At 36.1% G+C, this 25,153-nt stretch overlaps 5 protein-coding genes across 7 annotated transcripts; 2 read left to right on the top strand and 3 right to left on the bottom strand.

Annotated features, from left to right (window-relative positions):
* Positions 1-1,001: 1,001 nt before the first annotated feature.
* LOC109002278 (elongation of fatty acids protein 3-like) lies at positions 1,002-2,202 on the bottom strand. The gene has a single exon (XM_018979948.2). The coding sequence runs from the start codon at positions 1,999-2,001 to the stop codon at positions 1,201-1,203; it is 801 nt and encodes a 266-aa protein (XP_018835493.1). The 5' UTR covers positions 2,002-2,202; the 3' UTR covers positions 1,002-1,200.
* Positions 2,203-6,231: 4,029 nt separating this feature from the next.
* On the bottom strand, positions 6,232-11,121 carry LOC109002279 (protein RETICULATA-RELATED 1, chloroplastic-like). Its single transcript, XM_018979949.2, has 8 exons — positions 10,612-11,121; positions 9,386-9,550; positions 9,170-9,262; positions 8,982-9,097; positions 8,291-8,389; positions 7,891-8,196; positions 7,596-7,760; positions 6,232-6,852 (listed from the first exon to the last, which is right to left on the bottom strand). Exons 1-8 carry the CDS (start codon positions 10,933-10,935, stop codon positions 6,570-6,572), a joined length of 1,551 nt encoding a protein of 516 aa, XP_018835494.1. The 5' UTR covers positions 10,936-11,121; the 3' UTR covers positions 6,232-6,569.
* A 1,656-nt stretch (positions 11,122-12,777) lies between these two features.
* Positions 12,778-18,398, top strand: LOC109002280 (RHOMBOID-like protein 10, chloroplastic). Of its 2 annotated transcripts, none has more exons than XM_018979952.2 (11): positions 12,778-13,663; positions 13,815-14,013; positions 14,623-14,895; positions 15,515-15,738; positions 16,170-16,224; positions 16,327-16,407; positions 16,494-16,590; positions 16,673-16,740; positions 16,919-17,017; positions 17,275-17,316; positions 18,059-18,398. In XM_018979952.2, exons 3-11 carry the CDS (start codon positions 14,716-14,718, stop codon positions 18,191-18,193), a joined length of 981 nt encoding a protein of 326 aa, XP_018835497.1. In that variant the 5' UTR covers positions 12,778-13,663; positions 13,815-14,013; positions 14,623-14,715; the 3' UTR covers positions 18,194-18,398. The 2 variants fall into 2 exon arrangements, with proteins under 2 accessions (XP_018835497.1, XP_018835496.1); XM_018979951.2 differs by having other exon boundaries at positions 15,515-15,771.
* LOC109002281 (probable E3 ubiquitin-protein ligase RHC1A) lies at positions 12,969-13,652 on the top strand. The gene has a single exon (XM_035686255.1). It carries the CDS (start codon positions 12,969-12,971, stop codon positions 13,650-13,652), a length of 684 nt encoding a protein of 227 aa, XP_035542148.1.
* Positions 18,399-19,234: 836 nt separating the features above from the next.
* On the bottom strand, positions 19,235-22,470 carry LOC109002282 (mucin-1-like). 2 transcript variants are annotated; one of them, XM_018979954.2, is made up of 5 exons: positions 22,132-22,470; positions 21,741-21,850; positions 21,288-21,659; positions 20,144-20,783; positions 19,235-19,644 (listed from the first exon to the last, which is right to left on the bottom strand). In XM_018979954.2, exons 1-5 carry the CDS (start codon positions 22,379-22,381, stop codon positions 19,556-19,558), a joined length of 1,461 nt encoding a protein of 486 aa, XP_018835499.1. In that variant the 5' UTR covers positions 22,382-22,470; the 3' UTR covers positions 19,235-19,555. The 2 variants fall into 2 exon arrangements, with proteins under 2 accessions (XP_018835499.1, XP_018835500.1); XM_018979955.2 differs by lacking the exon at positions 21,288-21,659.
* Positions 22,471-25,153: the final 2,683 nt, after the last annotated feature.

Genomic DNA, 25,153 nt, shown 5'->3' with positions numbered 1-25,153 from the left:
ATGTCGATTTTTAAATGTAAATGTTATTTTCTGTGATGAATTTTAATTGTCACAAAAAAATTACATTTGAACGTTATATCTCATGGAAGACTTTTAATTGTTACAAAAAATAATAAAAAATAAATTCTTTTAATAATTAAACAGTAAATCATTACAAAAAAATTTTTATAATACCTTTTAGGTGACGGTCTAAAACCGTCACATGCAAAACAAAATTGTGACAGTTTACTTATTTGTTGTGATGATTTCATAGTCACAAAGTCAAAATTTGTTATAATGAGTAGTACTACTGGTCGCTAAAAGGAAACGCGCGATCGAGATCGATTCAGATCATCAACGTGTGGTAGCTGGGAGTTGCATGGATTAACATGATAAGATCTTAAATATTGCAGCATAATTGGCACGTAGTACAGAAGTTGCAGGAAAAACATGACAATTGGTAATACACATGCTTGCATGTGGTTATGAAAACAAGAAAAATAAATATTTAAAATAAATTATTTACGGTGAATCTATTTACGATATTGAAAATAGGTTAATTTTAATAAAAAAAATTATTATTTTCATAATAAATATTAACTGCTGACAAATAAGCATTTTACTAATTAATGCAGTCATGATATATATTAATTAACACGATAATATTATTTTAATTAATATTGATCTCAGTATATATATTATAATATAAAAGAAAAGTTTAGAATAAATGCTTGATAAGAAGTACTAGTGCAAAATGCAAATTACAGTACTACAAAATAATAATATTAGATAGAACCAAATTAAATAGTCCGGCAGGCTTAGGTATGTAGCTGGTAGGTTTATCATGAATATTATATGCTCTCCAAATAGTCTTACATCAATTAATAATTAATTAATCAATCTTGGCCGCCGCTATATATCTTGGCTTCGTTTGGACGATAAACTCATCTCAATTCATCTCAACTCATTATTACAATTTTTTTAAATTTTAATATAAAATATAATAAACAATTCAATTTTTTTAAATTCTAAAATAATAATAATATTAAAAAATAATATTCTAACAATATTTTATAATCTCAATTCAACTCACTTCAACTCACTTCAACATCCAAACGCAACCTTATATGAATGATATAGAATATTATACGTACGTACCCAAGACAAATTTATAAGGCCATGAAGATCTTCATGCTAATTAATTACGACCACAAGTACGATTTATTCTCTCTTCGAGTTGGCATAATTCTTTGCATGGAAGTCTAAGAAGAGAGCCAAAAGCGAAGAGTAGAAGACCGTATTGAAGCACCAGCCCCAGACTCCGCTGCAGCCTGACCCGGTGAAATGGTAATACAGCATCATACCCAGAACCACAAAGCTAGACAAAAACTGCGCAATTTGACACTCCGTGAGCAGCCGCTTCCATCTGGGGCGCACCCCGAGTGCACAACACAAGTAGTAGGCGTACATCAGCACATGCACCGACGCGTTGGTCACGAGCACCAGCGGAAACATGGACTGCGACGTTTGTAGCCATATGTAGCACATGATCACGACGGCTGCGTGGTGGTAAACGTGGAGAAAAGTGAGTCTCCTGGTCGAGTTACTCACGATGATCAAAAGGGTGTCTACGAATTCTAATATCTTGGAAAGGTAGAACATGTACGCCCAGAAAAAGAGGGGCCCGTTCGGTGGGGTTTTAGGGGGGAGGCAAATGACCCAGAGCAAGTGAGGTGCGTAGGAGAGGGTGGAGACGCTGCAACCAAGGGCCATGATGAGGGAGAAGACGAGGAGGACGAGGTTATGGACAGCAGTGACTGATTTGAGGAGGCCCGGCCTAATGGGTGGGAGAGGGAGGTGGGATAGAAGGAAGGTGAGGAAGAGGTAGGAGAGGACAGTGAGGGTGAGGAAGACAGGAGAGGAGCCAAGTGTTTGACCCTGGGTCCATGAGAAGTGGAAGATGATTGGGTGGTTAACGAGCCAGTATTGAAGGGCTGAGGAAAAGTGGCTCATGATGATCATGTGGCTTATGATCTGGCTCACACCCCCGGCGTAATGGTTGGTGGTGGTGGTGGCGGCCGTGGAGAGCAGAGGACGACCAGGCCGGCCGGGGGAGATTGATCAGAAAGGAAAGGTTATACTGAGGGAAAGAAAAATTAATTTGGAGCCCCGGAAAATAGAAGGTTTTGGTTTTAGGATCTGGCTAGACAGGAAACTAGAAGGTGGGGGAATTTCATGGAATAGGTTTAATTAAGTAGGTCTTTGGACTCTTCAAGAGCTGCTGCCATCTGATGATGTTGGTCCCACCACAGCTAGCTGGCATGCAGCGGCTTCAGCTCCTTTTCAGGTTTTGGTCTGATCCATTAATTAGTTTCATTTATTCCAGTGCCACCTAATCCTTCACCACTTCCATGCATGGAGTCTCAAGGCAGTATTAATCATGTGAATTACAGGAACGGGGGAAGACAAACATCATCATGATCATCAGTAAGTTTGTCAATTTAATATCAAGCAGTACGTAGTAGTAGTAGTAGTAGTAGTACTGCATGATGCCATATCATTCATGCATGGATATTGTTAATTTTGATTGATCGGGACAGTTTGTGATCATTTCATCCGCTTTCGATGATCTTTTTGTAGATCTCTTTAACCAGTTATTTAAAAAAAACAATTAAAGCCATATATTTATTTATAAATAGAATTGAAACAAGACAACATGATAAAATATTACCTATTTTTTAGATAGTAGCCAGAGCCATTGGCAAGCTGATCACGATGATCTCTCTTTTAATCAATTAATTCATGGAGTACGTAGTACTACTTGATGATCTGGATTAATCCATGGTAGTACTACTTAGCGTATACTAGCTAGTACTTTGAACAGTTAAAAGATCACATATATTGCACTCTCAATAAACCACAAAAGTTCATGCATGCATTGATGAATACCACTCAAAATTAATTAAGTATTTATAAACTCCATGAAAGGTGCTAATTCCCAACGCTAACACAAAGGATCATCAGAATGAAAAGAAGAAATTAAAAGGTTTAGAATTCATTATCAGTATATATGCTGTAAAGCTAGCTAGCTAGCTTAATCTAGGGTTATATATATATATATATATATATATATATATATATATATATATATAAAAGAGTGAAGTTACTATGCCGCCCCACGTTTAGTGCTGGGCATACCGTCTAATGTTATTTTGCACATGATTATGCATGTTCTTCATTTTGGCCAGCAGGTTCATTTCAATTTATATCAATATAAGTTATTCATGTAAATAATTATTTTCATCGATGATCATCTCTAGCTAATGATCTCGTACGTGTTTATGCAAATTTTTAGGGATTAATTGTTCTGGAACTACATGAAAGGTAGAGAAAAAATGGAAAGTTTGAATATTCTTTGAGTTGAATAGACCTAGCTAGGAAGAGCAGCAAAAGTATAATATCTCTTTCATTATTTTGTCTTTTTCTACATGTAATTTCCGGACGTTGTGTCATGTATGAATTAGAAAGGATTCCTTTCGTTAATTGTAAAATTCATGCACGCTTGTTCTTGACTACAAAGATAGAGAAAAAGTTGAAGGTTTGAACATTATTCTTTGAGTCGAATATACGTAATATATATATATATATATATGTATATATATATATATATACCTAGAAAATATATATAGTTCCCTTTCATTATTTTGTCTTTTTCCTCATATTTCCAGGCTATCATGTAATGGGTTGTCATGTCTGAATAAAGGGTTCCTTTCATTTGTAAAATTCATATTTGTTGTTCTTCACTTGTCAATTAAGAATTTTTATATTATAAGCGCGGACAGTTTATAATTTGTTATGGTTCAACATATGAGGAGATCATTTTGTCACGAAGAATAATTTCTTGCAATTTTACATTAGTTTTTCAGCTTATATATGACCCTTTGCTGCAAGGTGAAAGCAACAAATGGTCATATATATATTATTTTAGTGTACATACTTTTGTTACAAATAAAAATTTTGGTCACGTATAAATATTTGCGAATAAATATTTGTCATAAATATATATCTATATATATATATATATGTCTTGATTTTTTTTTAAGGGAAACTATCATCATTTATTCATCACGAAATTTACATCCATGAGCAGATACATTTTGGGATGTCTCTATATCAAACATGACATCATAAACCAAAATAATACATTTGGAGCTCAACCAGTACACTATTTCCTTTTGTGACTAATATGGTCTTCACTACTGCTGATACTCTCTACAGACAAACTTTCAAGAGACAACTCAATCTCACCCTTTATAAAAGGAAATGACTCAACCTCTACAGACAAAAGTCCGAGAAACGAACTTTTTTTTTTTAATAAATAATAAGAAAACCAAAAAGGTAAACAGTAAGATAGAAGCAAAAAATGAGGGATTATAGTTTGGACCAACTCTAGCAGACTTTGAAATCTGTGACGACACGTGAAGGCAACACGATTGTTTCTTTTCAGCCACAAAGGTCAGATCTAAAAGATCTGATGGTGACGAGTCCAATGATCTTATGCCAGGGGCGGAATTAGGATTTGGTGCATGGGGGGCGATTAGCAAAGTGTGTCGTATGTATGTGTGAACAATAACCGACATTTAAGGTAGCAAAGTGTGTCACCGACATTTAACATTAACCATATAAGGTTGTTATTTAGGGACAAACTAAATTATTAAAACCACCCATCTAAACCTCTAACTTGAGCTCTATCGGACTCAAGTGAAAAATAAAAATTAAGATAGAAATAGCTATATAAGATTTTTTGAAGCAAATGATAAAAGTTAAGTAAACAAAGATAAATTTTTTTGTTGAATCTAAGATTGAATATTGTAAAGTCTCTATAATATAAATAGAAATAGTTATGCGAGATTTGTTGTATTCACTCCAAATTATTAACTTGATGGTAGTATATATGTATTTACTAACAAAATTAATCCAAACAAACTAGCTAGTGGAAGACTTAAAAGGAAAAGTGTAAATAAATAGGAAAAATGATATTGTAAATTTACCAAATAGCTTATAAAAAAAAGACCAAGATATTTTATTGCCTCTTATGAGATGTAAAAAAAAAATGAGAATATGAGATTTTATTAATGAAAAAAAAATAGCTTATAAAAACAGACCGAGATATTTTATTGCCTCTTATGAGATGTAAAAAAAAATGAAAATGTGAGATTTTATTAATGATAAAAAATAGGTATAATTATGAAAAAATTATTAAAAAACTAAAAGAAACCTAGACAACTAAATACTAAATGAGATTTTTTAAAATGTTTTGGGGGGCAAATAATCTTTGTATTAGGATATCTTTGATAAAACCACGTACTAAAACATATTTTTGAAAACTCGCCCTCCCAACTATCAACATAGGTCCGCCCCTATCTTACGTGTATGGCGAGAAAAGTTGTCATTTCTAAAGAGTTTGACGTTTAAAGAGGTGATCATTTTGGAATATTATGACGACAATATATTTGTAGATTGAGGTAATTATATCCTAATTAATTTTCAAGATATGATATTATCTATATATACATATATGTACTGTTAATCGAACCATCGATTAATATTTTAATTTTACTCAATGATGTTTTATGTTTTTTTTAATCTTATGACCTAATGGCTAATGTAATCGTTTTCCTTCTTTCTTTATTTTTCGTTTGGCATTTTTGTTAAAAAGTTGAAACTTCTTAGAGTAATTAATTATCCAAAAAAAGTCCATGTCTTCGTCTATGATTTGTAGTAGAAGAGAAAAGTATTAAAAGTAAGAGAAATGACAGTGATAGTCTCCCCTAGTCTTGTTAGCTGGTACGCCTCCTTTAAAAGTACGATTTGACCAAGTAGAAAGAGAAAAGTTATTTTACCCCATGTGTACCGTTCAAATGTAAATAAAATTTATTTATTTATTATTTATTATTTAATAATTAAAAAAATAATTTTAATTATATTGATATATTTTTTTATTTTTTAAAAATATTTAAATATATTAAAAAAATATGAATATAAAAATTAAAAAAAAAAACTTACAAAACTGACTAGCGAGTAGCACCGCTCTTCTCCCAAACCAATGAATTTATAGCTCTCGTGGTTGATAGGGCTGCTTTAAATCCTTCAAGTTCGTGGGTTAAATGCCACAGGCCCACAAGAAATCTTATGTTCATAAACAATGAAATCTCAGAACTACAGTACCTCAGAACATATTAGAAAAATTCAAGATATTGAACCTTTTCAAATCGTCATATAGCGCTGTTATACAATATGCTCATTTAATAAAATACAATGGTTCATTCAAGAGAAAAATAAAAAATAAAAAATAAAATAAAGAAATCCTCCCTGAAAAAATTTATTCTCGTTATAGTAATCGAGTTCAATCTTTAATTCCCAGCTGCCCAACACTCTATCGGTCATGAATGATCATTGTGGAACACTACCTCCCACTCCAAGTAGCTCTTACTTTCTCAAATTTGATGAGCAAGCTAGCTAGCCACGTCTTTGTCAAATGGCAAAATTGGACAGTGATCGTGATTTTACATAAGAAAAACTATATATGCTCAACTTCTTGTCACCTTCTTCCGGACAATCCTCTTTCTCCGAGCTTTAGGAGCCGGTGGCTCGCCATCAGCAACAGTGTCAGCATTCCCCTGTTTGATGCCAAGGAGCCCAAGTCCAGAAACAATGGCATTCTTTGATATAAACCATTTTGAAGATGGCCTATCGGCATCCTCTGAAGGCCTGTTGTAAACCTTCAAGAGACTATCTGAATGAGCCAGTGGATCTGCCTCTACCCCCAGCCAAGCCAGCCTTGATCTCTCTCCTAATTGAACGTTCAAAATCCTGCATACAATCACTAGCAATAGTTAAACGATTGTACATGCTCTACACCCAAGACTTCCATCATCTATAGCCACAGAGTATAGGTGAATATTAAGAGGATATGTCAAAGATTGGAACCTAATGGCACCAGTCCACCACTTGAAGCAGGAATTTAGTACTAAGGAAGCCTAAAATAAGTGTGCAACATATGCAAATAGGTACCTTACCGCACTAGACAAAATTTTCATAAAAAATTAGGCTAATACGTCAAATTGAGTAGTATATTTATAAGATTGATAAGAAAAATAAATCAGATATCATATATACTTTGTAAAAGAAGAAAAAAAAATTAAGAATAAGATACCATTCTAAACACATGATTAAACTGGTAGTAATAGCTAAATCGACAGTACAAGAGAGGCAGCTACAATTAGAATATCATATAAGTGAAAATGTTGACTATATTGTATTGATAGTGCTGCGAAAGTCCTAAGAATATAGTATCAATTAAATGAATTATGAAGAGGAAGAGGAAGAGGAAAACTCCTTGAGCATCGGAAAATGCAAATACCCCTGTCCGTGTACCAGCACGATGTCAGTTTTATTTTTTTTTTATAAGTAATAAATTTTATTCAAAGAAATAGGCATAAGCCCAAGTATACAGGACGTATACAAAGGAAATACCTACAACTTCCAGAAACAAAAAGAAAACTACCACCATAAAGCTAAACAGATGCACTATTATACTAGTGAAAGTAACGTACCTCAAAGCTGTGCCAAAAAACAGTGCCACTCCAATGACATCAAAATGGTTGCTTATTGCTCTATCAAATCCACATAACAGCTGATATCTGAGATTTGCATAAAGACCGAGAAATGCACCATAACCAAGTGCACTAGTACTCACGGTTGGAATTGTAACAGATAACCTGCCAAACAATTCACCCAAACTAAATTACTTGGACTAGTTCATCCAATCACAGGCAGAGTTATTTTCTTCATTCTGTTAGTGTGAAAAGAAAATAGTTAAATGGAACATGTGCTTTTAGACATGCTTACCTTCCCTCCTTTTTACTGGCCAAAAGGTTTGATAGTGCACCTTGTACTGCTCCAGTACTTAATCCAACTATAGAAAACTCTGCAGCCTTGTAGAAAAACGAGTGGATTCTCTTTTGCAAATCAAATTCCCGAAATGGGTAACTCCTTTCAAATATGTTGTTTGGCAGCTTCTGTAATGTATTTTGCAAATCAAATTGGAATGTGTTACCATATGAACGACAAGGAGCAAGTGACCAAACAACAATGGCATTGCAGGTTGCTACTGTGAGCACATTAAGGAATGCCAGATCCCATTCTTGTTTTATCCTACAACCATCGTAGAGGAAAAACTCATCATTTAAGCACATTCAATGAGCATATGTATATTTTCACTTCCCTTTCCATTAAACAAAGCACACACCTATCTTTACGATTCTTAAACTCCCACCACACTGAGCAACCAATTGTAGCAGCCTGCTCCAAAAGAAGCTTATATAAGAAGGCGGGGTCAGCAATCATCCTGTGCAACAGAATAATGTAAGTTTAAATAAATAATTCAAGGGTAGACTCAAACCACTTACTGCTAATACACCAGCAATGAACATTAAAAAATGGAAAAAGAAAATCCACTATTCAGTTGTTAGAAACATTATTGAGAGGATGATATAAAGACATTTTATCTACTATGCTATTGTGTTTAAGTTTTTGGTAAGAAGTTATCCAGAATGAAATATCCATTTTGAATACTTCATTGCCTTCAATTATGTACCTCTGAAGCCACTTTATAGCCCTCTATTTACCACTTTTCAAACTTCCCAGTAAAACAACAATCAATCAATCTCTTGGGTGATAGAGGAAGTGTAAGATATTCATATCTCATTGTCATTCTGGCCGGTGGTGCAGTTGGTGTTTGTTAAAGAATTGGAGTTCATATTATAAAGGTTCATTTGTTAAACTGTCTTCATACATGTTCTTTGTCTAAGATTGGAGTTCACTATTATAAATGTTCTAGATTAAACAAGATTAATTTGTAAATGTGGCAATCAATTATGTGCGAACTCTGTAAGTTGACAGCCTACAATGTGAAATCAAAGAACAGTTAACAAAATCACCTGCCAATAAATGCCCTTGATATTCCTTCAGGAAGTGCTCGAGAAATAACTCTAGTTGTAGTTGGCCTGGCATTGATTGCTAGGAATTTTACCATTTGAGCAGAGCTAACCAAACCCTGGAGGCAAAATTCAATCAATATCCAGAGATAGAATTCTTGGCCAAAAGCATGCTTAGAAAAATACTATACCATTTCATAAGCTTGTCGAAATCCAGCAGGCAAATCTATCATTGTCCTCTGCCACTCATTCAAAACAGCATCTACAAATTTACGATCAAAAAGCTGGTCAAAGGCAAAAAGTTAGAACCGCATCAAAAGATATCAACATTAACAGCATTAGAGGACAAAAAATCTAATCTACTCTAAGGAACATGATTTTGTGTTTGCATGTAACATAATTTTAACCTCCTCAAGAAGTCTTCGTCTCCTAAATAGACCTCCCTCATCTCCTTCATCGCCATCGTCGAAGTCATCAAAGTAGTCATCATCATCACCATCATCATCACCACCATCGCCACCACCATGATTTATTTTTTTCCCAATATCTCCACCGCCTCCACCAATTGCAGTCTGCAATTTCAAAAGCATCAGCCATCTTGGTTCTTGCACCAAACACAGAATAAATGAATCATAATATAATTAAACCAACTCAAGGAAGAAATATTCAGTTAATTGGTTAAATGAATGAAGAATCTTGAGCCTGCATTCTCAGACCTATAAGGCTATATCACACTCAACGTGCAATAAATAATCACATCTATAAATACGATGGTTCCCCTAAAATGTCTACATGAAAAATGAGTTTTACAAATTAGATGATGCCAAACATCCCAATTTCGCTAGTTTTAGGCACAACAAAAGTCCAACATCACCTGAAATGAAATTTGCATTCTTAAAACAAATGCTAATTCATATTATGTGGTCCTGGGCCAGTAAACTAGTTCCTGATGATATAGTATAGTGTTTGAGAACTGAAATAAAGGTTTCAAAAACTGAATTCAGCCAGTTCCATAATTCATCTACGATATTTGGATTGCTGTCAATTTTAGATGTATGGAAAAGCATTTTGTTTCATGTTATACCCGATAGGATAATGATAACATCTCCAAATAAAGGTAACTTGGCAATCCGATAAGCCTAAAGGCTTAAAATCTCAAAAAGAAGTATGTGTACAAAACAGAACAGGTTATAATGCTAGGGACGGCATAGGGAATATTAATGCTAGGTTATTATCTAACTAACATTATAACATAACAGATTATAATGTTAGTTAGATAATAAGCCCTCAACTCCTATAAAAAAAAATCCTTTCATTCCAATGCCAAGAAAACTAGGAGTTGTACAAAAACTATATATGCTTTCTTCAAAATTAAGAGCTTAACTGAAGCAAAACAAAATACTCAAGAGCGAAATGCCTTCAATAGGCCGTAAATTATAAAATTCCTTCAGTGATTTTTGTTCACCCCAACTCCCAAAAATTGCATACGGTTCTATCAAGTCTCCGCTAAGGTTCTCAAATTATTCACCATCTTCAAGTTACACAGTTTCTCACCAACCAACGTATGAAAGAACTCCAAATTATAATTCTCGAGCCAATAAAGTACAATAAAAAAGGGACGGAAAAAGTAGACCTCGGGACTAGACTGGGATTGCTTCTGAGACAAATCGAGCTTGCCCTTCTCCAACGTAACCGAACCCAGCGAACCGTACTGTCCCTTCATAACCGGACTAGCCATCACCTTCGAAGACGCCACAAAGCACCGCTCCAACAGACCAACGGAGTCCCCTTCCACGAAGGCCGAAGAAGACGAAGCAGAGGCCTTGACCACCAGTCCCCTCCGTGCTATCTTACCGGCCACCGGATGCGCAACCGGAGAAAAGGGACCGACCTTGGTCTTCGACGATAAGGTCTCTATGGACATAATTTGGGCCGTTTGAAACACAGCGTGAGACATTTTCTCTCTCTTTCTTTTTTTGCTTTCTATTTCTTTGGAATTGAAATTTGCTGTTTGGATAGGGAGAAAATTAAAAAGTAAAATTTTCTAAAAGTACTGTTAGCGGCTCTCTCTCTCTCACTAGGGAGGAACAAGGGGAGTGTTAAGAGAGAGAAACGGAGAGAGAAAGAGAGGGGGGGTTTGTTTTGCTTAAGCAGGTGAGTTAACTCGTGGTTGTTCGGGTGAGTAGACTCTACACTCGGGGCCGGTTTGGTTTGCTGTTTTTCATGGGCTGGGCTGGGGCCTACCACCATATTATATGGCTACCAGAAGGTCACTTAACTAACTAACTAGACATCAACCGTCGGTCTTTAATTTCTTAGAAAGGACGTGAGATTCCGACGACGGAAATGCTGATCGAACCGGTCAGATGCATCGGTACTCCTAACACTACATATCCTTAATTACAAGCCTACCTATAACTCACGCTACGCAGATTATTGTATACATTGTGCATGAGAAAGATAGATTTAGGGAGAAATCGAGCTTTATAATAGAGAAATTTAAAACGGTTTAGGAGACGGTTTATTTGATGAAATAATATAAAAATTAAAATAATATTTTTATGTAGAGACTTGAATCAGTTTATATTTTTATATGTAAAAAAATAAATAAAACTTAAAAATTATAATAATTCATAATGAAACATTATTTTTAAAATAATTACCGCTCCATAAACATAGCACTTCAAGTTTATTGGGTAGAATGTCTACTTTTTTTTATAGAATGCCACATTGGAGTTATATTTACATGACTTCTTTTAAAATACAAAACATTATAAATGTTGAATTAGTACTTTTTGGTGGAGTCTTAAATTAGTTTATATCTTTACATGTAAGAAAAGAAATAAAACTTAAAAGTTACAATGGTTCATAATGAAACATTACTTTTAAAAGATTTACCACTTCATAAACATAATATTTCAAATTTAATGGATAGAATGCCTACTTTTGTAGGTAGAATGCTACGTCGAAATTATATGACTCGGCTTTTATATATAGTTATAGATGTCCATTTACCGGTTAAGGGAAACATACCGATTTTTTTTTTACAACAACAATATTTTAGTTGATTTATTCTATTATCGAGTCGTTGCATAGAATATATAATTTATATAATTTAAATAGTAAAATTTGATTTGTAAGATTCTTTAACTTAAAATTTATCTTTTAAATTAAATTATGTCAAATAAACCGTGCATAGGCCATAGAAAATTAGAATAGCAGTAATCTTTAGGTTATTTATCCCAAAAAAATCCAGTAATCAGATGTAGTTATCATCTCATCTCACACACAAAGGATATATAATTGCTTGATTATGATATTGAACCGTAGGATGATCCAAGAAAAATTATTTTATAAGAGATTCTTTGCAGTTCTCCGCTAGGATTACAAGGGTGCGCATGAGAGGGAGTCGTGGGTTTCATAACCTTTGAGCAAGTGGTCGAGAGTCGAGTCGAGACAGTTATTCACTTGCTCGGACTCTCTTGCACGCCTGCTCGAATTGTGCGAGAGTTTGATCCATTTTGGACTTATCATTTAATCATCATATTCATATTCGGAGGAAAACAAAAGCTATATGTTACTTGGAAGCATTTAATTCCCAACCATACTTATGCTTTGTTAAGAGGAGACAGACATCATGCAGAAGAAGAAAAGCAATCCAAAGATGCATCATTGAAGATAGAGACAAGGAAGCCTTGGGTCGTGTAGCCTCCCCGAAAAGCCATCCTTTTTCTCTCTTCATGAACCTTGCCCCTCATATAAATTTCAATGCACTTCTTTCTCCCGAGAGAAAACATACCTAAAAACCAAACGATGTCTCTGATCATCGGTCGGCCTCGTGTCACAATTAGAGGAATCCGAAGAGCAAGAACTTCCCGTTATTTCTGGTGTCAAAACTGCCATCGTAGTGTTAGGATTAATGTTTCCACAAACATATTCGAAACATGCATGTGTCCCTATTGCTTCCATGAGTTGCATCTTGATCTGGACATGACAAGGCCTAGCCCCGTGATCACTGGCCTCAGGAGCCTAGACGCCTTGGCTCGCCTGCTCGACCCATCTCCAAGGCCTCGTCAAAATGCTGCTTTTGGCAGGAGATTGGAATTAGGGGTCTCTGAAGTTGGAAATGGAGGACCATTTCAACAAGCTGGGATTACTCTTGTCGGACCGCCTCGTCCACCAAGACTTATTTCTCCACCATTTGAGGAGGTGCTGAACGAGTTGGTCGGAGGGATGGCCCGGCAGAATGACCTGCAGCCAGGGCCGCCTCCGGCTCCGGTTGCTGCAGTTTCAGCCATCGAAGCCTTACTGCCAAGGGTGAAACTCACGCAGAAGCATTTAGATGACGACCCAAGTTGCCCGGTGTGCAAGGAAGATTTTGAGCTTGGTGGGGAAGTGAGACAGATGCCATGCAAACATTTCTATCATTTCGATTGCATTGTCCCTTGGCTCTCCATCCACAACACTTGCCCTGTTTGCCGCTATGAGCTGCAATACACTTACGACAACTACGTTCTAGAAGACTTTAGAGATGATGAAGGTTTTCACTTTGAAGATCTAACAAACGGGCTGATCAACTGGTTATGGAATCGACTGTTCTTTTTCTGGCCTTTCCGTGCACTGTCGAGTTGGGCACAACGCTACCTTAATTTTGAAGATTCTACTCCATACTAGTTCTTCTGGGGGTAAGATTCGAATCAAGGCCAGCCTTCTGTTCTTGAGTAAATGTATCTGTTACTTTTGTGGTGAAATTGGGTCGGTGAGACTAGGAATTGGCCAGTATTTTCTCTGCAGAACCATGGCGGTTGAATAAGAAAGCTGTGAACTTTTTTGCAGGTATTTCCTGGTGGCATTCTTGGCCCATTCTATAGCTAGCTTTGTGTTCATGTCACTGCCAGGTGCTAAAAACAGTTTCTCTGAGCTCTACAATTCATAATTATGTTGCTTCCAAGGCAGGTAAAATAAATAAACTAATTAAGGTAAGAATGATCATCAAGATATATAGCTGTGATGAAAACACGTTGAAGCTTTTCAGGTACGTAATCACAGCCCTATATCTCAAGTGGATCGAGTGATATACCTATGTATGGTGTTGTTATCTGATAGGGTCATCTACTTATTGTAATGGAACAAAAAATATAGGGTAAATTATCTTGTAGGGATCCTAATTTAAAAATATTATATTTTTTAAGTCGGTACGTAAAGCATATCGAGTAAAGTGCTTAAATGATGTAATTTGATTTAAAAGATAAATTTTAAATTTTAAATTTTATAAATTAAATATTACTATTTAAGATATATGAATGGTGTGCTTTTATGCACTAACTCGAAAATATAATAATTCTTATACTAAATTCAAATATATGAAATTAGTTGAATAAAAATAAGTTTAAGAAAAGAATAAAAAAATTAACATCATTTCAAGTAAGACATAATAATATTATTAAAAGAAATAATGTTATATGTGTAAGTGCATTATAATTATTTAAAAAAAATTATTATTAAAAATAAATTTTTTTTATTTGAATCTCATATTTATTATTATTTTTTTAAATGATTACATTTGAACGTTTCAATAATGAAATTCATCTTAAATTTTATTGTTTTCAATGATATATTGATATCCGTTAATATCTTATGCAAGTGTGATAAAACGATAAAAAATAAAAAGAACATACGCTGGACTCGAAACTGACACGCAGACACTAGTTTCGGAGTTCGGAGGAGAGAGAGGGAAATGATGGCTTCAGCTCTGCCTCAACCATCCTTTTTCCACATATGGGAGGTGGCTTCCACACCCACATCAAGACCGCTTAGTCTCGCCACCACCGCGGCTTCTCTCCACATCGGCTACCTTCTCCGCTTCCATGTCAGCCACCGCCTTGAATTAGGGTTGCTTCTTCATTCCTGCTTCCAGGTACTCCTGTCTCCCCCACTCTCTCTATGTCTCTCTTTCCCATTTGCTAATTTTCTGTTTATTTTCTCGGGTAATGTTAGAACTTCAATTCTATCGGTATAGCTGGGTTGAACTCTTTCAATTCGTCCTTTTTCATTTTGTGGGTGAGTCATTAACAAAAGTTTGCATTTTCCCTTTTTTCTTTAAAGACCCTGAGAGTAGCTTCTGTGCGTCTCTGAATTTACGATGAATCTATGGGGTGTAAAAGTGTGATAAAATCATAATCTACAGCGATATGTGAATGATAATCTCCAATCAACTTGGGCTACACCTTATGCATTTTAGGTACTTCTCTTGTATACTTCCCGTATACTTGGGCTACGCCCTTTGTCAAATGTCTGTAGTAGATTTTTATGAATGTGTCTGTTTATTAGACCATTAGAGATGACATAATTGAAGAGGTTGTGTTGCTGTTAACTTTGAAATTTCCTTATTTTGATTTTGTCTCCGATTATAATTTAAATGGGTGACATAAAGGGACTTCTTTTTGTTTCCAGTGCCACATTAATGCATGGGACAAGATTCTCTTATGTATTTTTGTTTCAAAACTCTTGATTGCCACTGATTTCTTATTAAACAGAAACTATCCTGTCTCGATCACGTGCCTAGATTGAAGGATGTATGGCACGAAAAAACCTTGCAATTCAGGGGAATTAATTTTCTTCAGTTATCAAAAGATGCTGTGACATCCACATATTCAACTTGTTTATCTTTCTTTGATGGGGGAGAAAAAAGAAATGGATTTAGAAATGATGGGGTGCCACACTCAAAGATATCCAGCAAGAATTCATTCGATGGAAGAAGGTGGACCAATATTCTACTTGCTGCTAATGTATTGTGAGTACCAGTGTCTGATCTGTTCAAAAAAGGATATTATTAGTAAGGTGCATTCTTCATAGATAGCGTTCACTAATTTGTCCTACAAAACTAATAATTCAATGCTACATCTTTTTCACTTTCATTTTTCTCCTTTACTGCTGTCCCTAGATTTGTTAGGCACATTTATTTACTTTTTAAGTTTTTGAAAAGTTTGTATGCACCCAAGTTTTTTTTTTTTTTTTTTGATCGATAAAGAAAAATTTTATTGATCATTAAATAAACAAAAGCCCGAGTATACGGGGCATATACAAGAGGGTCGCCTATGCATGCTAGTTTAGCTATACAAGGAAGTCATGAAAAGACATGCCGTATGCATCCAAGTTAACAGCTCATTACTGGTTAAATCATGTGTGCAGAGTTTTTATTGCACAAACCGCAACACAAGGGAAACTACTATTATGGGGAGCTAAGGTAACGGTGCAAATAAAAATCTAGAAATATTTCCTCTTTCATATCAGACCATCTATCTTTTGGGCTCCTTACCTTCATATGATTTATTCAAGTTGTATACAGATAAATAGTCTCATTGACGCAGGCCAATTGTGGAGGCTAGCAACATCTTCCTTTTTGCATGCCAACATTGGGCATCTAATGGTCTGATTTGAATCTTCCTGCTTGATATTTCTCTTTTAATGGCTTATGTTCTATGACTGGGTCTGAAAAAGGATTGTCTTTTCCAGGTCAACTGTTATTCTTTGAATTCAATTGGTCCTAGTGCCGAGAAAATCAGTGGTCCTAGGAGATTTCTTGCAGTTTACTTTGCCTCTGCTATTGCAAGTAACAGCTTCTAACCTCTCTGTAGTAGCTGATGAAATTGTTTACCCACTTGTAATCTGATTTTGTATTTTCAAGAAATCAGGTTCAGCAATGAGTTATTGGTTTTGCAAAGCACCTGCAGTTGGTGCTTCGGGAGCAATCTTTGGACTAGTAAGTATGTTTGAACTCTATTTCAGCCAAGGGTTCTTTCATCAGCGCCCCCCTTCTCTATTTAGAATTCGCTTCCCTAAAGAAGGTGGAATTAGTTTCTGAGACAATAGAAGTAAGCTATACTCAAAAAAGGTTTGCTCGTTTTCTTCCTTTGTCAAACTCCTGGTGTTTGATTCAGGTTGGAACAGTTGCTGTGTTTGTAATGAGGCATAGACAACTGGTTGGAGGTGGCAAAGAAGATCTGCAACACATAGCGCGAGTTGTTGTTCTGAATATGGCATGTCTCTCATTTCCCTTACCAATCTCAAATTGTCCAGGTTTTGTAGGGGCAATCAAAACAGTGATTCAATTGAAACATTTATATTTTTTCTAAGCATGTTTAATCAAGTCTGTTAGATTGTGAAAAATGAATCACTGCTCTGCCTAGAAATGCATGTAGCAAAAAATTATGGTATTTTTGTATCGGTTGAATTGATAACAAGAAGTTTATGTTTTTTCTTTTTTGATAAGTGACAAGAAGTTTGTCTGGTGCAGACTATCGGGCTACTGTCCAAAGGCATTGATAACTGGGGACATGTAAGTATGGTATTGCTGTTTTTCTTGCTATTCATTATCCTTTTGTCTTAAATTTTGTTTATTAGACTTCTAAGAGAGTCAAAGTACAACTAATTGGTGGGCTATAAAAAAAGGTTATGTTTTGTGAGAATTTGTAGAAACCTACTTTAATGTACCATCCGGGCATGAGAGAGAGAGAGAGACCTATGGTACCCCCAGTTAACAGAATGCCTTATGGCTTATGCAATGGCAGATTAGGTATGCTGTGCAATCAAACTTAAAGAAAAGATTGGATCTTCCCTTGCATCTTTTTTTTTTTCAATTCTAGTCTCCTAATTCTTTGATTTTAGCTTCATTCATGAATTTGATGCGCACTCATGTGGTTCGATATGATATCTATAATTCAAATTTAAGTTTGTGCGATATTTAAAAGTAAGCTTGTGCACTAATTTGGCTGTGTTGATTTTGAAGAAGTTATGGAAAAAACTGACACCAAAAGTTCAGCTTCCATGGTATATTTCGTCTACAAAGTCGACGACTTCCATTGAAATTCTTGCCATTTAATCCTTCTAAATCCTAAGTAGACAACAGTCTTGTTTTATCTGGGAACATTTGGAATTTCATAGTTAATGAGTCATAACAGGAAGCTGCATATGATTCTTTCCTCACGTTTTGGTTGATTATTGAGTGAGGATGTCCCACACTCTATTTATTCTGCCTTTAACACTAGTACCACCTTTTGATACATCGTTCACAACTTCAGTTAGGAGGCTTGCTTGGTGGGGCTGCCACATCTTGGCTTCTTGGACCTGCATGGAAGTATGAGTCTGTTTCGAAGGATGGACGGAGAGTTTTTGCAGACAGGGCACCAATATTCTACCTCATCCAGAGAAAATGAGAAACAGAGGCGGTTTTACTGAAACTATTGGTTTCTAGACTGAGCTTTCTCTAATTTCTTGAAATGAGATACTCGTATTGAATATTATTATTCGGTTAAAAGGTGCATTGCTGGTTGTTTCTTTTTTATTTACACTGAGATCGCAATTATTGTACTTCTAGTTAGATTTGGCCCAAGTGGTGAAGGCTTTAGTCTTGGAGTATCACTAGAAAGTCAGTAATTTAACTAGTTCCGTGTAAGGAAACTTCCGAGAGTGCGGTGTATGGGACCGGGGTTTATTCTGTAGGGGTGGGTCCGAAGGCCCCTGCCTTGGAGAGGTTCCCGACATAAATAAAAATAATAATAATATTAGCTTATTTATTCTGTTTTTCCTTGGAATATTTTGGGAGAAATTTTGTAGTGATTATTTCCTTTAAATGTTGAAACCTAGGCAAAAGTCAGGAATACAGATGTCAGGAGTTAGATGTTTTCTTATAGGGAATCATAAAGGGGGGAAAGTTGGGGAGCCATGGTATTCTTTAGATAATTGTATGGTTGCATGGTGCTCAGCTTTGCCATATGTGAGATCTGATTTACATGGCACGACCTATCGCAGGCGGATGTAATGCCGGAAAATATTGTTCTCAGAATGGGATCTTTTCTGATTTTTTGCTCGAATTTGATGGTCTAAAAGTAGAAATTGGGAGCTAATTTTTGTAAGAGATGTGCAAGAGATTTGGCCCAACAAAAGCCACTCGGCCCCACGAGAGGAAATCACGTCTCCTTGAAGGTGTGCACGATAATGACATCTGATCTTAGCACATCCGTATCGCAGTACAACATGGCATTTTCAAAATGGCCAGGTGATCAGAGAAATCTAAAACCAACTTGTTTTCTAGTTTCCCTGGGATGAAAATTCTTTCTGCTAAAAGACTTGCTACACCCTCCCAAGGAACCCACTTTTCACATTATCTTCCTCTTTCTACTTCACATTTGACTTTCTTGATTTAATTCTTTCTTTAGCAATTGGGAAAAAAAGAAAAAGAATCAGGCAACCAAACATCCAAAAATCAACATTCTGTATTTTTATAAAAGTTTACCCTAATTTTTCACGAGTATATAACCCTGCTTTATCACATTTCTGGATAACATTACTTTTCTGCAGATGCACAAAATAAATGAAAGGCCTGCCACCTTTGCTGGCTTTGACCTGCAATGTATCTTTCTTCTTACATTTATGTTTCTTGGATGGAAATCTGTCAAACTTTTCAGAGGAGCATCTACTCCCCTTGCCAAAACAAAACTGGGTGTAAGGACGTCACTAAGCTGTTGTGTCTGTATGCCGTGGAAACTATCTTTAGGTTGTGTCATGAAAATTATATATCAAGCCAACCAACAAAAGAGACAAAAGATCCAGAGTCCAGAAAACCCCAATAACCAGATCTGCTGGTATGAAGTAACTGCTGCCAAAGCTGCATGAATACAAATCGTGTGAATATAACTTCCACAATACATGGCCGTTTAAAAATAAGAAAACACACAGGGTACAATAATAATTTTTTAAAAAATTAGGTCAACAAAGGCAACACTATAGCTGTGATTGAAATCCCATATCACCACGCCAACACCACATAAAAGAACGCATGTATCTAACTTGCCCAGGTTATCAAATAGATATAGCAATCATTAATAGTGCAAATTAGGGTTACACCCCTATTTACATACGGTAGATATGGTACCTGCATCTAAGTTCCATTATATAGACAGTATATACGGTGTCCGTGTGAGTTTGATCTTTTTATATGTACCTATTTTAATTCCCTCCTGTTTGTTTACACAAATCGTAATCCAGCTCCAAGGATGCATATTCTCTTAACAAATTATTCATGTATGTAACCTAAAATGGGTTAACCAGTTAAATTCAAGAACCATCTTAGGTGAAAATAGGAAAATAAATATCTCATGACTTACATGATGGTGATGGTGCAAGCGATGGAGAAAACAAGCCTTCAGCACTTCCCTTGTCCTGGCGTGGACTGGGAGCATATGATACTTCAGGTATAGGTGACAGATCGGGAGACAACTGGGAAGTGGGACCCGTAGGAGGGGCGTTAGGAGTTGACACCAAAGGTGAAAAGGCAGAAGGAACTGTTGGGTTATAGTGAGAAGGTGAGAGGTTTGGAGAATTTCTGAAACCCTGATATGGGAAAGGACGAGGAGGATGCACAATTACCATAGAAGGTGCAGGTGAGCGGTGCTTAATGTTTGGCGAGGACATTGGAGAGGCAAGCGGAGAAAGAGCAGGATATGGCAAAATTGATGGATAATTACTTGGTTCTGGGGATGGAGATGGAGATGGAGATGGAGAAGGACTAGGAGGGGTAGCATTAATAGTACCCTTTAGATAGGAAGATAAACTGATGCTTTTAACCTTACCAAAAACTGTGTTATCAAGGCCAAGATTTTGTGCAGGAGAGCCTGTGATAGTTTCAGCCAATTGCTTCAGTCTCTGCGGCAGAAGACTCCCAAGATCAGACATGACTGAAGCCTGAACTGTAACTGGCAGAGCTATTGTGGAGCCAGCATCATTTGTTATCTGGACATACACACTCTGCATGGAAAGAAACAATGAAGCCAAATATCCATTATCATAACTGAAACTTGAATAAGGGTTCCCGGCATGCCAGATTACCCAACCGAATTGAAACCAAATTGTAACGTCCGTTGCCCTATGTATGCAGTGATGGATTTGAGTATGAGTTTTTAGTAGTCAGTTCACACCTGGAACGATGGAGGGATTTAGGACCACTATAATGTGGTACGTAAAAGCATATAAACTGTTAAATACTTCCTGATTTCCAAGAATAAGTTACTCACATTTTTTTCTTAATGACAATTACCCAGAGGCTGATTCCTTAATCAAGTGTTTAAGGGTTTTGCCATTAGTTTTTACTGAATTGTAAAAGGACCTCAGTTAGGAAGCACAAATTTTCTAAGAAAACGTGAAACAACTATATTGAGGGTTTGACGTCGAAATTGGTGGAGCCTATCCAGAGTGCTAACCATCAATGCCCAAAGTTGAATGTGCAAAAAGATACTTAAGTGAGTGTTATACCTCGTAAGACCTCAGATACAATCCTATCTTCAACTGATCCTTGAACTCGATGAAATCTTCCAGTATATCAGATATCGAATTATTTAGAGTAAAATTAAATAGAATCTGGGGGATCTGCCAAATTGAAGAAAATTGCACTGGGATTATAGTTAACCCCCGTGGATACTTCAGAATCTGAAACATAGTTGTCTTCCCAAAAATAGATGATGTGAAGGTCAGATTGGAGTGCTGAAGGAACAGTTCAATTAAAGATGATCTCAGCAAACTTAGGGACACTGGACTTATAGGAACATTTATTGGGTCAGAAAGAACACCAAACACCACATCAGTCCAGTTAGATGCACCAGATTGGTGCATGGATATGATAGCCACCTGTTGAGAGGAATTAGATCGAGTTAATTTTTTGAGTTTCATTACTAGTGGCGAACTGATATCTGAGGCTTGAAGCTATACCTTTATGCCAGGAACACAAATTTCCCCGTAGATATCATATTCTAATCTTCGAATGTGTGGAACAAGCTCTGTAACTGGCTTGTCTAGTCTGAAGTATGCCTGAACTGTAGCTGGAAAAGACAAAAAAAAAATTATAAACAATACAAGCAACTACCAAATATTCAAAAATCGGATAAGAGGAAAGTACAAAACGACTTCGTAAATACCAAATACCCATTTTCTCCAATCAAAAGATAACCCTAATCACCGAACAATAATCTAAAAATAGCCAATCTCTATTTTCTCAAAGCATCCCAAAACCCTAATTACACACAAGAAAACAAGCAACATTCAAGCACTCACTCGCTCGAAAACCCAAACAACAGATGAAACACAAGGATAAGATGGATACCGCCGAGTTTAATTGCATCTTTTGCATCGAACCCGCACTTGATTGAATGAAAAGGAAGGACCCAGAAGATCCCAGAAACCAAAACCGATAGAGTCAGAATCAAAACGAAGAAGCACTTGAAACTAAACTCCCTTCCAACTCTGTTGAGAGCCACCGAACATCCGTCACAGAAAAAGCCCGAAGAAACTTGATTACTGTCAGCCTCGTGATTCTGCTGCCGATGCAGGTTTTGCAGTTCGATTTTCCCCATCTGCAGGGCATCTGGAACCCCCTCTTTCGTCTCTTTCGAAGGTTGAAGACGAAGAAGGTGAGAGACAAGCGTTAATGGTGGGCATTTCCGCGTTGTCACTTACAACTATAATAATAAAACAGTGCTTCGCAAAAGCTGTGCTACCATGTGATGCACTCTCTCATCGGCTATCCACCCACGCGACGTGGCGAAGCCACGTTCGCCACGTAAACCCTTGCACCCCCACATCATCAGATTGTTTATTGATCAAGATGGCAAAACTCGACTCTATCCGAGTTGATTTTAAATAAAAATTAAAAATTAAATAAATTTTATTAAAATTTTATTTTTTTATTTTTTTAATTTGAAAAAATTAAATTATTTATTATATTTTATATAAAAATTTAAAAAAATTGTTAAAATGAGATGAGATGAAACTATTTATATATTAGCCAAAATTTGATCACATTATACAGAGTTATTTTAATCTCAGATTATGATACGGTGATTAGGATATAAAACCTTTAAGAGAGTTAAATATTAATTATCTTAATATTTGTAAAAATAAAAATAACAGATATTTTAGCACGATAAAACTTACTAGAAGAACTATTATATTCATCATTATTTTAACTATATTCTTGCGTTATCCTCTAATATACCATTAAAATTATTGAAAATTTATTTATTAATTTTTACTTATTTTTCAATTACTTGATATTGTGAAATATAAAATATTTAATTAAATTTGATAAAGTATAGAGTCATGATTTGAATTTAAATTATTTGTTTTAATATCATATGAAATTATCATTTATCTTAAAAGTTTAACAGGATTAATTTTATAATTTATTTTTTATCTTTTTAACAATGATTGAAGGGAATGACAAACAAATTAATATTAAGATAACTCTGTACAGAAATCAATGAATTTGAAACTATATGCTCTCTCATTGAACAGAGATCAAAGGTGGGCTCTCGAGAAAGCAATGAAGTTGACCAAAATGGGAAACGTTAAAGAAATGGGAATAATGTCTACAAGGGTCTCAACGTGGGTGACATCAAGACATAGAAATGGTTAAAGATAATAGATATTGGCTCCATGCTCTAAAGAAAACGAGGAAGGTTAGAGCTAATTAGAATTCATAAATTATGAAAAGTCTCCTCTCTACTTTTCGTTAGAAAACAAAGGTGGTGAGAATATTCTCTGTAGAGCTTTGTCGATGGCACGGAACTTGGGAGGTGCGATGGAGGACTTGGAAGAGATGTGTAGGAATCTACATTTAACGAAGGAGGAGAATCAAATGCTTGAATTTAATGGGGGTCCTGAGAATGTAACCTGTGAGAAGGGGGAGCGAAGTCTGATTAGAAGAATTTGTGTGGAACGACAAATTGGAAAGGAGGTTCTGGCCTCGACAATGGCAAAGATATGAAGTGTGAGTAAGCCAACCACATTCCAAGAAGTTGGGAGTAACACTTTTGTAGTAACTTTCATGACCCATGCTAACAAAATGAGAGTAATGGATGGACATCCGTGGTTGTTTGACTATCAGCTATTCATCTTCCAGGTGTTTGATGGGTTTACTCAACCAAACCAGTGGATTTTTGTAAGTGAAGTTTTTTGGATTCAAATCCATAACTTACCAATGGTTTACATGACAAGAGAGTGTGGAATTCAAATTGGGAGGTCGTTGAGGAGGGTGGTTGAGGTGGATGTACCTAAGGATGGTATTGGTTGAGGAATGTACCGACGGGTGAGAGTTGAGATACCTCTCTGCAAAGTAATTGTAGGGGGCTGTATAATAAAGATGAATGGTATGAGAGTTTGAGTTGGATTAAAGTATGAGAAGCTACCACGAATCTATTTTTAAGTGTGGATGGATTCTACATGGGGAGATGGGATGTGATGCAAGTGGTTACAGAGTGATATAGGGAATGTGACTAGTAAACAATTTGGATCATGGCTGAGGGCAAAGCCAACGCAAAAAAGGAGAGCCTATAAAAAAGCATTTTATAAGGGTGAATCCAAATAGGTGGGTAGTGAGGGTGGTTTTTCAAAAAAGGGAGGGAGGAAAGATAGTGGAGGGGGGGGGGGATGGGAAAATTCAGGAAGTGAGGTGGGGAAGGGGGAGCAAAGCATGGGGAGGGGGATAGTGGGAATTAAGAGGGAAGAGGAGGAGAATGTGGAAAATGAAAATAGTTGGCCCTCGAAGGTGATGGAGAAAACAATTAACGATAATAGCCTTATGATGGGATTAAAAATAACAAATGAAGTAGTGAAGGGTGTGGAGGAGGGGCAACAGGAAAGGTGTGTGGAGAGTGGGTTATAGGAGAGTGATCTGGAGAAGGAAAATCAATAGCAGAAAAGAAAGGTAAATAATCCTAAGATGGACTCATATGGGTCCAGTGATGCTGATGATAATGCAATGAAGAGTGGAATGGATGGTTTAGGGGAAGTAATAGTAGGGGGGGAATGACCACGTGGAAAGCCAAGCTGTGGAAAAGATGAAGAATACAAGAAGGTGGAAAAGAAGTGCAAGGGAAAAAGGTTTGAATAAATTTCCACCTACACAACAATTGAAAAAGAAAAGAGGTTCGAATGTGGTGGATGGTGAGGGCCTGTTGCAAGCAGGTTCAAAAAAGTTAAAAGGAGATAGTAGTGGGGATGGAGCTGTCATTAGTTTTCAAGTTGTCGGGGGTTTGGGAACCTTCGAACAATTCAAATCTTTTGCTCCTTAGTGAAGGAAAAGCAGCCCGAAATAGTTTTCTTAATGGAAACTAGAATGAAAGCAA

The sequence above is a fragment of the Juglans regia genome, chromosome 16 (genome assembly GCF_001411555.2).
Source record: "Juglans regia cultivar Chandler chromosome 16, Walnut 2.0, whole genome shotgun sequence".
Taxonomy (NCBI): Eukaryota; Viridiplantae; Streptophyta; class Magnoliopsida; order Fagales; family Juglandaceae; genus Juglans; species Juglans regia.
Note: the sequence above shows the minus strand (reverse complement) of the source record. Positions and strands in the feature narration are given on the sequence as shown.